This window comes from Antennarius striatus, chromosome 6 (assembly GCF_040054535.1).
Source record: "Antennarius striatus isolate MH-2024 chromosome 6, ASM4005453v1, whole genome shotgun sequence".
Lineage (NCBI taxonomy): Eukaryota > Metazoa > Chordata > Actinopteri > Lophiiformes > Antennariidae > Antennarius > Antennarius striatus.
The window spans coordinates 7,775,077-7,788,165 of NC_090781.1; the positions used below are offsets into that span (position 1 = coordinate 7,775,077).

General features: G+C 45.2%; 1 protein-coding gene across 1 annotated transcript; it reads right to left on the minus strand.

Annotated features, from left to right (window-relative positions):
- Nucleotides 1–555: 555 nt before the first annotated feature.
- Nucleotides 556–6,598, minus strand: rhoub (ras homolog family member Ub). Its single transcript, XM_068317032.1, has 3 exons — nucleotides 5,848–6,598; nucleotides 4,088–4,146; nucleotides 556–2,408 (listed from the first exon to the last, which is right to left on the minus strand). The coding sequence occupies exons 1-3, from the start codon at nucleotides 6,062–6,064 to the stop codon at nucleotides 1,953–1,955; spliced, it is 732 nt and encodes a 243-aa protein (XP_068173133.1). The 5' UTR covers nucleotides 6,065–6,598; the 3' UTR covers nucleotides 556–1,952.
- Nucleotides 6,599–13,089: the final 6,491 nt, after the last annotated feature.

Below are 13,089 nucleotides of genomic sequence, written 5' to 3' on the forward strand. Positions count from 1 at the left end.
TGACCGTTTTTTCAGTCTAAGCAGTGCATGATGGTTGTCAGCTTACAGAAAGCGACATCAGTTGTGCACTACTTTTAACGGAAGCATTATGGAATGTTCTTAAGTTAACTGGTTAGGAATAATGTTCCATAACAGACATTCAGGCAACCAAAATAGTAAGAAAAATGTACCGTGTCTGCATCAACATATTCAAAAATGACTCTACATTTCGTTCTTTATTCTTTTGATACTTACTATGTAATTCTAAATGTTTCCCACAATGTTTAAACTCAGATATCTTGTGTGTTTTTTATATGCATTAATGTTTTCGGTCGAACATCTTCACTCTACTAACATCGTTGAAGTTTCAAAAGGCAGCAAATGGTCTTCTAGAAGTAACCCACTAACCTACATTGTGAGCCCTTAAGTATTTAAAGCTGGCTCTACGTTCTTGAAGTGCATAAAAACTGTGTGCAAGAATATGAGAAACACTAAAACAATGAAATGTTCTTTTCCACATGTCGGTGGCGATAAATAACACATCTTTGGGAAGAGTCAGCAACTTTTGCAAACAGATGAAATGTTTCACATTTTATTTAGTTCTGCTCACACAGCTCATCAAACGGCTCTCAGTCCCCTTCTGACACACTCACACTGTTAGGTACCATTTATGGCAGGACAGTACAGTCAATGAGTCACTCATACGTACCCTAAAGTTTATCCTGACATTACAAACATCATAAGTGATTACTATGTAACATACATAATGACATACAAAATTTCATACATCTGCTCTGTGTTGCTGTTAATGTTATTGGCCCAGAGGGAACAGATAAATAAACAGAGCTGAAAGACAGACAGGCTTCTGAAAAATAAGAAGCAAACATAGAATCAGTCTCTTTGATAATTTCATCTCATTTAATGTATTTGAAAAGAATAGAAAGCTCCAAATGTACTGACAAACACGGGTAACTATTTGTTCAAGGCCCCCGAATAAAATGGCACATGAAGACCCTACGATGGCTCCAAACCACCGAGGGGTTCCAGGGAATGTGCAGATCAGCCACTGGGGGGTCAGGGATGCTGAGTCAACCCACAAGGCTGGATCTGTGTTCAACCGGCGTGTGATAAAAACAAAATGAGTGCTGCAAACGTTTGATTTTAACAGACTGGAAACTTCCAAAATACGTCAGCCGTGTGCAATCCAGCATCGATCGGACGATCGGAATCAATAGGTTTTCAGGGTAGTGTGTGTCGCGATCAGCCTTGGCGCCGTGTGACGGCCACAGGTTCGAGTGTATTTATATGAAACGGACGTGTTCGTGTTCCAAAAACCTCACAGCTCTGCAAAGATTTCTAATTCTTTTACATGCGATTGGAATGATAGGATGTTGATTAGCTGTAAATACGCCAACGGAGCTCCAGATCTGGATCCAAGGCGAGCAAAAGTAAAGGGCTGCATCTCTGATGGGGGGGGGGGTGAAGATGAGCTGATAGTAACTTCATGTTTTGATTTCATTAGAAACAAAAGGAATCTATCAGAAGTGATGGGAGCTAAATTACAGTGTAGAACACAAAATAATGTACGTTGTTAAAAAAAACAAAACACCATCAAATCAGAAACATAGGAGGAGCGACATTTTAGCATCCAGTCCGACGTGCAGTCCATGTGTCACAAAACTTTATTAGCTCCATATATTTCAGCTGAATGTCGGTCACAGCCATATTTATCAGTTCATTATGGCCCTGAGGAACAGGCACTGGTTACACGTAATATTTTCTGTCTTTTTAGGCACTGAAAATAGGAAATATCCCGACCCTGCAACAACTCTGCAGCTCAGGCAGAAGCTCCCTTCGCTCCATCGAAGTCACATCTGGGCTCCTCCAGGTGAATGTAAAAATATTCCATACATCCAACTCAGTCCTCTCCGTTGAATCAGTTCCAGTTTTTCCACCTGTCTTCTCTTTCCTCCCTACTGAACGCACACGTACTTCTTCCACCAGGACTTGGAGAGCATCTTCATTTTATCAGCCGTACTGCGGACTTTCCTCTCCCTCCTCGCTCTCCTGTCGGAGTGTCGCAGCCCGACGGAGATGGCCACGTCGAAGACTTCCTTCAGATTCTTTTGCGTCAGCGCCGAACACTCCACATACGTGACCGCCCCGATTTTCTCGGAAAGCGCCTTGGCGTCTTCCTCCAACACGGGCCTCTCTCTCCGCCTCGCCAGCTCGATCAGCACTTTGACGTCCTGCCTCAGGTCGCACTGCGTGCCCACCAGGAGGATGGGGGTCAGAGGGCAGCGGCGGCGGATCTCAGGAACCCACTTCTCCCAGACGTTTTGAAAGGAGGCCGGGCTGACCACGCTGAAGCAGAGCAGCAGGGCGTCGGCCCGGGTGTAACAGAAGTGGCGGAGTTTGTCGAACTCATCCTGATGGAGACAGAAACAAATTTTTAGCAATCAGGTGTCAGACAGAAGCATTTCATTCAGTTATTTCCCACAAATTTGATAATTGCTTCACTGCAAAACACACCCACAGAAAAGAGAGGGAATAAATACCATCCAGAATGTTTGTGCTCTGCTTATATAGAGAATACATAAAGCCTGCCCTCAAGGGTATCGATAGAATCTACTGTAAACCTCTTTGACGACCTGAAGTCTCCTCCACAGGTTAGATTGGCATAAACTTCTCCTCCATTTTCCTCTTAACTGTTTTCCACACCCGTCTTCTAATCCCCTTCTAAATCGCCTGATGAAAAGCTTCACGTGGGCTCCTTCTCATGACGAAACACAACAGCATTTGTAGAGAAAAAACAGCCATTAAAATGTGGATTTGATGCTCAACAGGCGACACTTATCAGCATGTGAATTTCCCATAAAAGCTTTGGCTGCGTTTTTGCGATGGGATGATGTCACTCACACACACACATCATCTGCAGAACATACAGACATCTACAACTTCACCAGCCTTCAAGGCGCTCTTATCATTTCTTATCCCGACTGTTTCTTTTTTTCTTCTCCTCTTTTTCTTTCTTTTTCTGGCACACCCAAAACCAGTTTTCTGGCACCAATTCCCTTCTTATGAAATTACATAAGTGAGTGTGTGTGTTGCATCTGTCCCAATTCACCCAAGCTTGTCTCTGCATGTGCATCCGTGTGCATAAGGGTATGCGCAGGCTTCACAGCGGGTGCAGCTCGTAACACGCCGTCAGGTTTTACATGTAGTGGGGGCTCAGTCAAACGCCTCATTCCACTTTACGGCCAAGTCGTCTTTGAGTCTGCGTGGAACAGGCATTGGCCTCGGAGCGTTGGCGAATGTCAAACGTGCCGTTCTCAGGGCAGGGCTTTTATTGAGACGGATTATGAAATATCCACAAACGCCAATCACAAAGTGTTCCTTCCAACATCGCCCTTCAGCACAAACATCATTTTACAAGCACCCATGTGTTCAACGGCCAATCACAGATATATTTTTTATGTTTTCTCTTTCTGCATCGTTTTAACCGATGGGCTTTTTCCACAAATTTTCAACACTTCGCCCCTGCATCCAACCCGACAGATTCTGTTATCAGTGCAGATGAAGATTGATGGCAGAGGCCAGGGATTTTTGTTAATTCTACACAGATGAACTACCTGCGGGAGCAGGAAAGAGGTTCACGCTGCATGAAGAACGAAAGGTAGAAAAGTAGGAAAAAAACAAGGATATTTCCACATTTAATCTCTTGACATTTTTTGACTAACTCCTTGCTTACTTTACAAAATGTAAACACTCAAAAAAAGAACTAAAACTCAGTGTTTCATGCTCTAATAACTTATTTCATCAAACCAACACAGTCCCATAGTTAAACACATTTGATTTTACAAAGACATAAAGTTAAAGACACAACAAATAAATCAAATAAAGCTTGAAGAAAAGATTTATTAAAAAAGTTGTTACAATTCACAGTGAGATTTGTGTCTGGTTGTTTTACATGCACCGTGAACGTCTATGGAAAATGGGATGGAAATCTATTCATGAAACTTTTCCAGGGCAGGACAAACCAAAACATCACTGATGGGGGAACGGGGTGATTTTTCACACATGACACACGTTTAGGTTCAGAACCCACCTGTCCCGCTGTGTCACATAACTGTAGTCTCACCGGGTTTCCGTCCACCTGAACCACAGCTGTGGACACAGAAAGAGAGACGGCCGTCAGCTTTTACACCACAATATTCCTTGGTATAAACAAAAGGCAGTTGAACAGTTGAAAACACAAAGACCCCCACCCCAAACACACACACACACACACACACACACACACACACACACACACACGCACACACACACACACACACACACACACACACACACACACACACACACACACACACACACAAGACAACCCGCTCCATCTCGCCCACCCACCCGGTTGGGATCGTAACACTTGACTGTCGATCAGACCCCTCTGTGAGTGTGGGTCTCTGTTGTGAGGCCGTTTCAAAGTTGTGTATCAGAGGTGAGTGGGGTGCGGGTGGAGGTGGTGGAGGTGGGGGGGGGTATCTTCCAATAGGCCTCCTTACCAGTTTAGAAAAAGTGAATAGGGGGAGTTTTATTGTAGAGGCTGGTGCTCCCTTCAGAAGAGTGAGCACAATGCAGAGTGGTGGGCACATGGAAGCGTTTACAATACGCCTGGAGTGTGTAGCCGCTCGTACCACCTGATCAAAGACTTATTTGGAACGATTCAAGCCGGCCAGGCACCACAGCACCCTGCTTTAACAAAAGCAAGGAGCAGAACGAACATCAGGGTGAGAGAGAGAGAGAGAGCTGCCATCGTGTAATTATTCCCTAATCCTCGACATATGATACTCCTTTGATTTTGAGGACCAAGACTCTCGTCATCCCTGCGTCTCCACCACCTGTGGCGTTGCATAACTGTTCAGAAGTCAGCTTTTTTCAAGGACGCTCTTGATTCCGGGCACTGAGAAATGACATCACCATTAAGGGCCTCAACTGCACAATCGGTCTCTGTCAGGCCGGGGCGAAAGACAATCTCTGCCTCTGAGCCACTGCAACAGATGTGTCCGTTCCAGTATGGAGGAGAGGGCTGGGGGGTCAAGGCTGACAACAATAGGCAGAGTTGTGCAATCGAAAACCCACGAACCAGAGACGCTCTCTGCTCCATGGGATCGTCTGGAGGTGGCGTGTGTTCACAACAACTGTTTGCAGGATTTTGGTGTTTTTCCGAGTTGTTAGTTTTACTGCAGATCAGCATAGAGTCAGAAAATTGACTGAGATTCACAACAGAGTCTGTTCACGGGACCAAGAGTCAAGTGTTCATTCCCTAATTCTAAATAAGCATAAAATGGGGTCATGAGTGAGGTCTTCTGATAAAGTTAACAGAGTGAAGTTTTCAGGTTTTCTAAATAACGGAAGATTTGCCAGAAGATGTGATCCTGAAGCAATAAATGTGATCAACGGGTCACGGGTTGATCCTGCCAACACCGATCAGTTTATAACAAGCTCCCCTTAAAAGGATTTCTGTTCTCTCTGCTTATTTCACCATAAACAGAGCTTGCTGGGACAAGTGAGACATGTAGGAAAATGGAATCATGCCAAATGGAAACTGGGCATGAGTACTATCAATGATGGAAGACAGATAATCGGAAAAACACACATCAGCCGTAACAATGGGAGAACAGGAAAAACATGCTGAGTTCAAGAGGTGACTTCAGCAGCTCTCCACACAGTGAGTGACTCACACCAGTCAGGTAGAGCCAAGTGAAGAGTCCTCATAGGAAAACTGGGCATCACATTGGCTAAACTGGAAAATCTATTCAAAATATAAACCCACAAACACAAAATATCTTAATATTTTATCCTGCATACCTGAGAAATCATCAAACGCAGTAGGGACGTATTTGGTCGGGTAGCCGTTCGTCGTGTAGCTGACCACCAGGCTGGTTTTGCCCACCGCTCCGTCCCCGAGCAGGATGCACTTCAGCAGCCGCTCCTGCGTCTGGCCCGGACGCACCGGCGGGTGGTTGTGCGGCGGCACCGGAGGAGCGATGGTCCGTCCGTAATCCATAGTGACTGGAGCGGACATTCAGTCGACCAGCAATTCACCGCGATCTCCTTCACGGTCAGGGAAAAGACCCAGCATGAGAACTGGACTCAAGTTCTCAGAACGCTTCGGATCACTCGTGCGTAAAACCTCTCCTGTTTTACGCGCAGCCAAATCCGCTGTGGGGAGGTTACCATCAGGACGACAGGCTCGGACCCTGCAGTTTACATTAAGAGGGAGGATCTGGTGATTTATATTCTCAGATTGATTTGACTAATCCCACCCCTTCACCACCCAGCAGCGGAGGGCTGAGCAGGCAGGTGGACGGACGGTTAAGGCAGAAGGCGGGTAGTACTTTTGAAAAGACCTAACATCCGGGGAGACGACTTGATTTGAATTTTGATGCAATCACTTTTCTTCATGTGTTCTTTACACATCTGTCATTAGTAATAATCCATACATTGCGCAACCACATGCGTCAATTTTTAACTCCAGCTAAGTACGAAAAGATCATGAGATCTCTCAGTTTGATCCTGTGCAGGCTGGTCCAGACTTGTCCTCACCGATGAGACGAGGACAACCTAGGTGTCCATTTTAAACATGACACATCAAGTTCTGAAATTTCAAACCTACCCAGACCCCTTGACCTACTTTCAGCTGAATCCGGCTGAGGCTGGAGAGAAAGCCGGCGGCCTTAAACTGAAGCACATAATGAATATACAACCAGATGGTCCATATAAGGGATTATTTGTAAAGATTACGAGTAAGTTTCTACAGTGACTGAGGTCATAAACTTTAAGTACAATACTCAGACCGGTCGGATCAATAATATGATGAAGACGTACCCTGACCTTTGTCGCCCTCTTGTGGTTCACCTGAGTGACTGCAAGACCAGTGGAACACAATTAGCCACAAGTTTCACATTTATTTAGACTGTAAGCATTACCGTCTAAATAAATGTCAAACTTCTGAATATTAGTGGATATAATTTTTAATCCATCTTCCTGTCATGCTTTTAAGGTTCTTATTGTGCTTTTATTTTTTAGCACCGTTTATACTGAAACCTCTTTCCTTTTACTGCTGTGTGAAACTGAATTTCCCCCACAGGTAATCAATAAATGTACGTTCTATCTCATGTAACTTGCCATTTAGTAAAAATAGTAGTAAACATACTGTTTTACAGATTAAAACAAAGTAAAGACAAAAAAGAGTAATTGAGTAAAAACTGGGAAATGTCCATAATGCAAAAAGAAAAACAATTGAAAATTAATGTTTTTTTACTAATACAGAAGAACTTTATTGTATGTTGATATGGGGATAATCTTTAACAATTACATACAAAACATAAACATCTGATCAGTTTGTTACAATATTAGTACACATAGACACACAGCACTTGTAGTGATCTGAATCTCAATATTATTAAAATTGATTCAAATGTTATAATACAAGACAAAGTTAATCAACAACTTGAAGGCGTTCGAACCCAAAAATGAACAACTTACATAAAAAATGACTTCAACCACAATCAGAATAGAGTCCAATCAAATGCAAAAATCAGTGATATTTAATCTGTAGCCTATTAATATGCAATAACTTAGCATATACTATAGTTTCCTTGTATGAGATATACATGACAAACCTACAAAGACGCTAGAAGCTACGGCTGCTAAATTAATTCTGTAAAGTAGAAAATATATATTTCCCTCTGATCACCCATCTTTTTTTTTCTGATTACTTCACTACACTAAAGGTTGACCCAAACTTCTATGATCGTAGTTCCTCGAGCTGAGCTCCTTAAAGCTAACAACTAGTTGTGACACAAAATACCCAACAATATGAAAATAAACAGTGGGAGAATTTTTGTGTGAAAATACCATATAAACGCTGTATAATACTGCCCCCTGTTGTTCAGAAAACAGAATCGCAGTTCACACCCTCCAAATAAGGCCAGGGGGAGACACACCGAGTAGGGTCAACCAGTGTCTCTTCCAGATATTTCCCCAAGTGTCCTTTTCAGTCATCATTATTTTATTTTTTTCACTAAGGAGTGTGCAGATCAAACAAAGATACAAGTCAAAAACGAGATTGCTCAATCAGACTGGTACACAAAGTTAACAGCAGCTCAACAACTTAAGTTCAATACGTCAAAATAAATAAGTTAGTCCCTTTTTTAAAACATGTTCTTTGAATGAATGAGGTCTACTGAGTGCTGCAGGCACAATGAAAGAGGTTTATACTTATACTTATAACTTATATATAAGTTCTTGTTTCTTGTAAGATGATGCAGCAACATTATGTGCTGCTGTTACTCAAGGCTGTTTGTCACTAAAATCAGAATTAGTGCATTTGCCCCGTACACCACGGTCAGATCAAAATCCACCTCGAGTGTCAAATGCTTTCTGATGGACTATCATACATCAACAAAAATACTAAAACCTTAATTTAGTTATTGCTTCTTCTAAAATAACACTTTGCTTTTTTAGTCTGACAATATTGACTTAGAAAGTGTTTTATTGTAAAGGCTTTTAGAACCACTCCTGCCCTAACACCAATCATCAAGGGATAATTAGTTGATTTATTTTAGTGGGTAGGTAGAGTGTTACCCTGAATTTACAAAGCTCCAACTATATGAATGAACAATCAGTTTTCTTGGAAAAATAAAAACAAGATGCAGACAAGTGTGAGCATCTTTACCGTTTGTGCCATCAGAGTGGGTTCCAGGTGGGAATGGTGACCATATGGAGTCGTTTCTGTTATAGTGGCCAGGGTTGCAGGGAAGACAGGGCTGTCCCACCCCACTGAAGGCAGCTCCATGGCTTCAGTTATGTAATCTAAACAGATTTTATCTCCACCCAACAACTTAACACCTGTGTCTGTAAAGTCTTTGGCACCTGGAGGAAAACAAACAGATACTCACATTACAAGTGAATAAATTAGTTGATTCATTGGCTAAACTTGTCATCATTTCTTTCCTCATCAAAGTTTGTAACTTCTCCTGTTTACAATATGACTCAGTGACAGAGCTTCACTGTTTCCTTATTAACTCAAATGTAATGCATTTAACAACATCACACAAAACGCACCACACTATCCTCTGGTAAGAACATACTCCAAAATACTCGACTGCAGAAAAACATTACTGTAGGAGGTAAAGACTTTTGAATAAAAGCTGTAAATAGGATATTTCTAATATGTAGTGTAACAAAAAAAATCCTGCACTTTGGAAAAGTCCGATAAGTGGATTGTAAGACTTAAAAGCAGATTCATTCTGCACAAAGACTGTTGTTGCCAAGAAATTAGTCAGAAGTGTGTCACTATTTTTCAGTGCATCGTTTCCTTTCAAATTATAAATCTTCTGAAATAGCCTTTGAACAATCAGTGACCAGGAATGACATTTCCATGTCATTCCTGGTTCGTAAATCCAGACATGCGGACTACAAACAAGGCGGATCTCAGAGAGAGCAGATATTGAAGTGAAGTGACTCCATTTTTAAAATTTTCATTGTCTGCATTTTATTTTGTAGCCACAACACACACAACGGAACTGTTTTCTGTCTACGGCAACTGCACAGAACCAAAAGAGTGAAAAGTTTAATCATCGAGTTAATTTCGCTACTCTTTCAAGTCAGTTTTTTTTATGTGGTGTTTCGCAAATCGAACATGTTTTTTGTCAGTTCTATATAGCTGACAAAATGATGATTCAAAAATATAAAAAAGATTTGATTTATTTTTTGAAGGAAAAAAGTTCCATCCATCCATCTTCCACCGATTATCTGTCGCGGGGGCAGCAGCTTCAACAGGGAGCCCCAAACTTCCCTTTCCCCGGCCACATCCTCCAGCTCTGACTGGGGGATCCCAAGGCGTTCCCAGGCCCTCAAACTGGTCCTGGGTCTGCCCCGAGGTCTCCTCCCAGCTGGATGTGCCAGAAACACCTCCCTAGGGAGGCGTCCCAGAGGCATCCGCACCAGATGCCCAAACCACCTCAACTGACTCCTTTCCACACGAAGGAGTCAGTTCACTCTGAGCTCCTCGCGAACAGCAGTGTTTCTCACCCTATCTCTAAGGGAGACACCAGCTATCCGCCTGAGAAAGCCCATTTCAGCCGCTTGTATCTGCGATCTCGTTTTTTCGGTCATAACCCATCGCTTATGACCATAGGTGAGGGTAGGAACGAAGATTGAACGGTAGAGGGAGAGCTTTGCCTCTCGGCTTAGCTTCCTCTTTGTGACAACAGTGCGGTAAAGCGACTGCAATACCTCTCCTGCTGCCCCAATTCTCCGTCCAAGCTCACGCTCCATTTTCCCTCACTTGTGAACAGGACCCCAAGATACTTAAACTCCTTCATTTGTGGAAGGACATCATTCCCCACTCGGAGAAGGCAGTCCACCGGTTTCCTGCTGAGGACCATGGCCTCAGATTTGGAGGTGCTAATCCTCATCCCCTCCGCTTCACACTCGGCTGCAAACCGGCGCAGTGAGCGTTGCAGGTCACAGGCTGATGACGCAAACAGGACCACATCATCTGCAAAAAGCAGCAATGCAATCCTCAGGCCACCAAACTGTAAAGTCTCCTCACCATGACTACGCCTCGATATCCTGTCCATGAAAATCACAAACAGGATTGGTGATAAAGCGCAGCCCTGGCGAAGCCCAACAGCTACTCGGAACAAGTTCGACTTACTGCCGAGAACCTGAACGCAGCTCTCACTTTGGGCGTACAGGGATTGGATGACCCTGAGGAGAGGCCCCCTCACCCCATACTCCCGCAGTACTTCCCACAATATATACCTGGGGACTCGATCGTACGCCTTCTCCAAGTCTACAAAACACATGTAGACTGGATGGGCATACTCCCAAGCCCCCTCTAGGATCCCTGTGAGAGTAAAAAGCTGGTCCGTTGTTCCACGACCAGGACGGAACCCACATTGTTCCTCCTCAATCTGAGGCTCGACAATCGGTCGGACCCTCCTTTCCAGCACCTTGGAGTAAACTTTCCCAGGGAGGCTGAGGAGTGTGATGCCCCTGTAGTTTGCACACACCCTCTGGTCGCCCTTTTTAAAAAGAGGAACCACCACCTCAGTCTGCCACTCTTTCGGCACTGTCTCAGACTTCCACGCAATGTTAAAGAGGCGTGTCATCCATGACAGCCCCTCAACAACCAGAGCCTTCAGCATTTCCCGGCAAATCTCATCAACACCCGGGGCTTTGCCACCGTGAAGTTGTTTAACTACGTCGGTAACTTCGCCCCGAGAGATTGACTCGGATCCCACATCATCCTCCAGCTCTGCCTCTGCAACAGAGGATGGATCAGTTGGGGTAGTTGGATTCAGGAGTTCCTCAAAGTGTTCCTTCCACTGACCGACAACCTCCTCAGTCGAAAGTCAACAGTGTCCCATCTTTGCTGTATACAGCTTGGATGGTCCCCCGTTTCCCCCTCCTCAGGTGTCGGACAGTTGTCAGACTTTGGTGCCGTCCGATAGTCCTTCTCCATGGCCTCTCCGAACTCCTCCCACACCCTCTGTTTTGCCTCCATCACAGCCGAGGCTGCAGTCCTTTTGGCCTGTCGGTACCCTGCAACTGCTTTAGGAGTCCTCAGGGACAACATGCCCCTGAAGGCCTCCTTCTTCAGTTGGACGGCTTCCCTGACCACCAGGGTCCACCACGGTGTGCGAGGGTTACCGCCCCTTGAGGCACCAAAGACCTTGAGACCACAGCTCTCAGCTGCAGCTTCAGCAATGGAAGTTTTGAACATCAACCATCAAGTTCAATGCCCCCAGCCTCTGCAGGGATGCACAAGAAGCTCCTTCGGAGGTGCAAATAGAAGGCGTCGCGGACCGAGTCCTCCTCCAGACGTTCCCAGTTCATCCGCACTACTCATTTGGGCTTACCAGGTCTATGCAAAGGTTTCCTCCACCAACGGACCCAACTCACCACCAGGTGGTGATCAGTTGACAGCTCTGCCCCTCTCACGGTCGAAGGTCAGATGATACAATCACAAGATCAATCATTGACCTCCGACCCAGAGTGCTCTGGTACCAGGTACACTTGTGAGCATCCTTGTGTTTGAACATGGTATTAGTTATGAAAAATCTGTGATTAGCACAGAAGTCCAACAACATAACACCGCTCGGGTTTAGATCAGGGAGGCCATTCCTCCCAATCACGCCCCTCCAAGTGTCTCGATCATTGCCGACGTGTGCATTGAAGTCCCCCAGGAGAACAATGGAGTCCCCTGCAGGGATCCCTTCAAGGACCCCAGTTAGGGACCCCAAGAAGGCCGAATACTCTGAACTGATATTTGGTGTATATGCACAAATAACAGTCAGAGTTTCCCCTCCCCACAGCCTTAAGGTGCAGGTAAGTGACCCTCTAAACTCCAATACAGCGGCGCTCAGCCGGGGGCTTGTGAGTATCCCCACGCCCGCCCTGCGCCTCACTCCTGACGCAACTCCGGAGTAAAACAAGGTCCAACCCCTATCTAGGACTTTGGATCCAGAACCGAGGCAATGCGTGGAGGTAAGCCCCACGAGAGCCAACTGGTAACGCTCCATCTCCAATTCAAGCACCGGCTCCTTCCCCGTGAGGTGACATTCCAGCAAAGCCAGCTTCTACCGCCTTGATCTGGTCCGTCGTGACCCCCTGTCGTCACTGCCACCCATATGGCAGCGCACCCGACCCCATCGGTCTGCCCTGCGGGTGGTGGGTCCACAGGGGTGGGAAGAGTCCACATTGCCTTTTCGAGCTGAGCCCGGCTGGGCCCTGTGGCAGACCCGGCCACCAGGCGCTTGCTGATGGGCGCTCCGTCCAGGCCTGGCTCCAGACATGGGCCCCGGGCTTCCTCTGGGCAGGGTCACATTTTTCCCTTTCCGATTTGTCATGGGATCTTCTGAAAAATTCTTTGTCTGGCCCTTTACCTGAGACCTGTTTGCCTTGGGTGACCCTACCAGGAGTACAAGACTCCCGACAACATAGCTCCCAGGATCCTTGGGGCACACAAACCTCTCCACCACGATTAAGTGATGGTTCCTTGGAGAGGGGAAATAAGTTAAATATAGAATTTAAAAA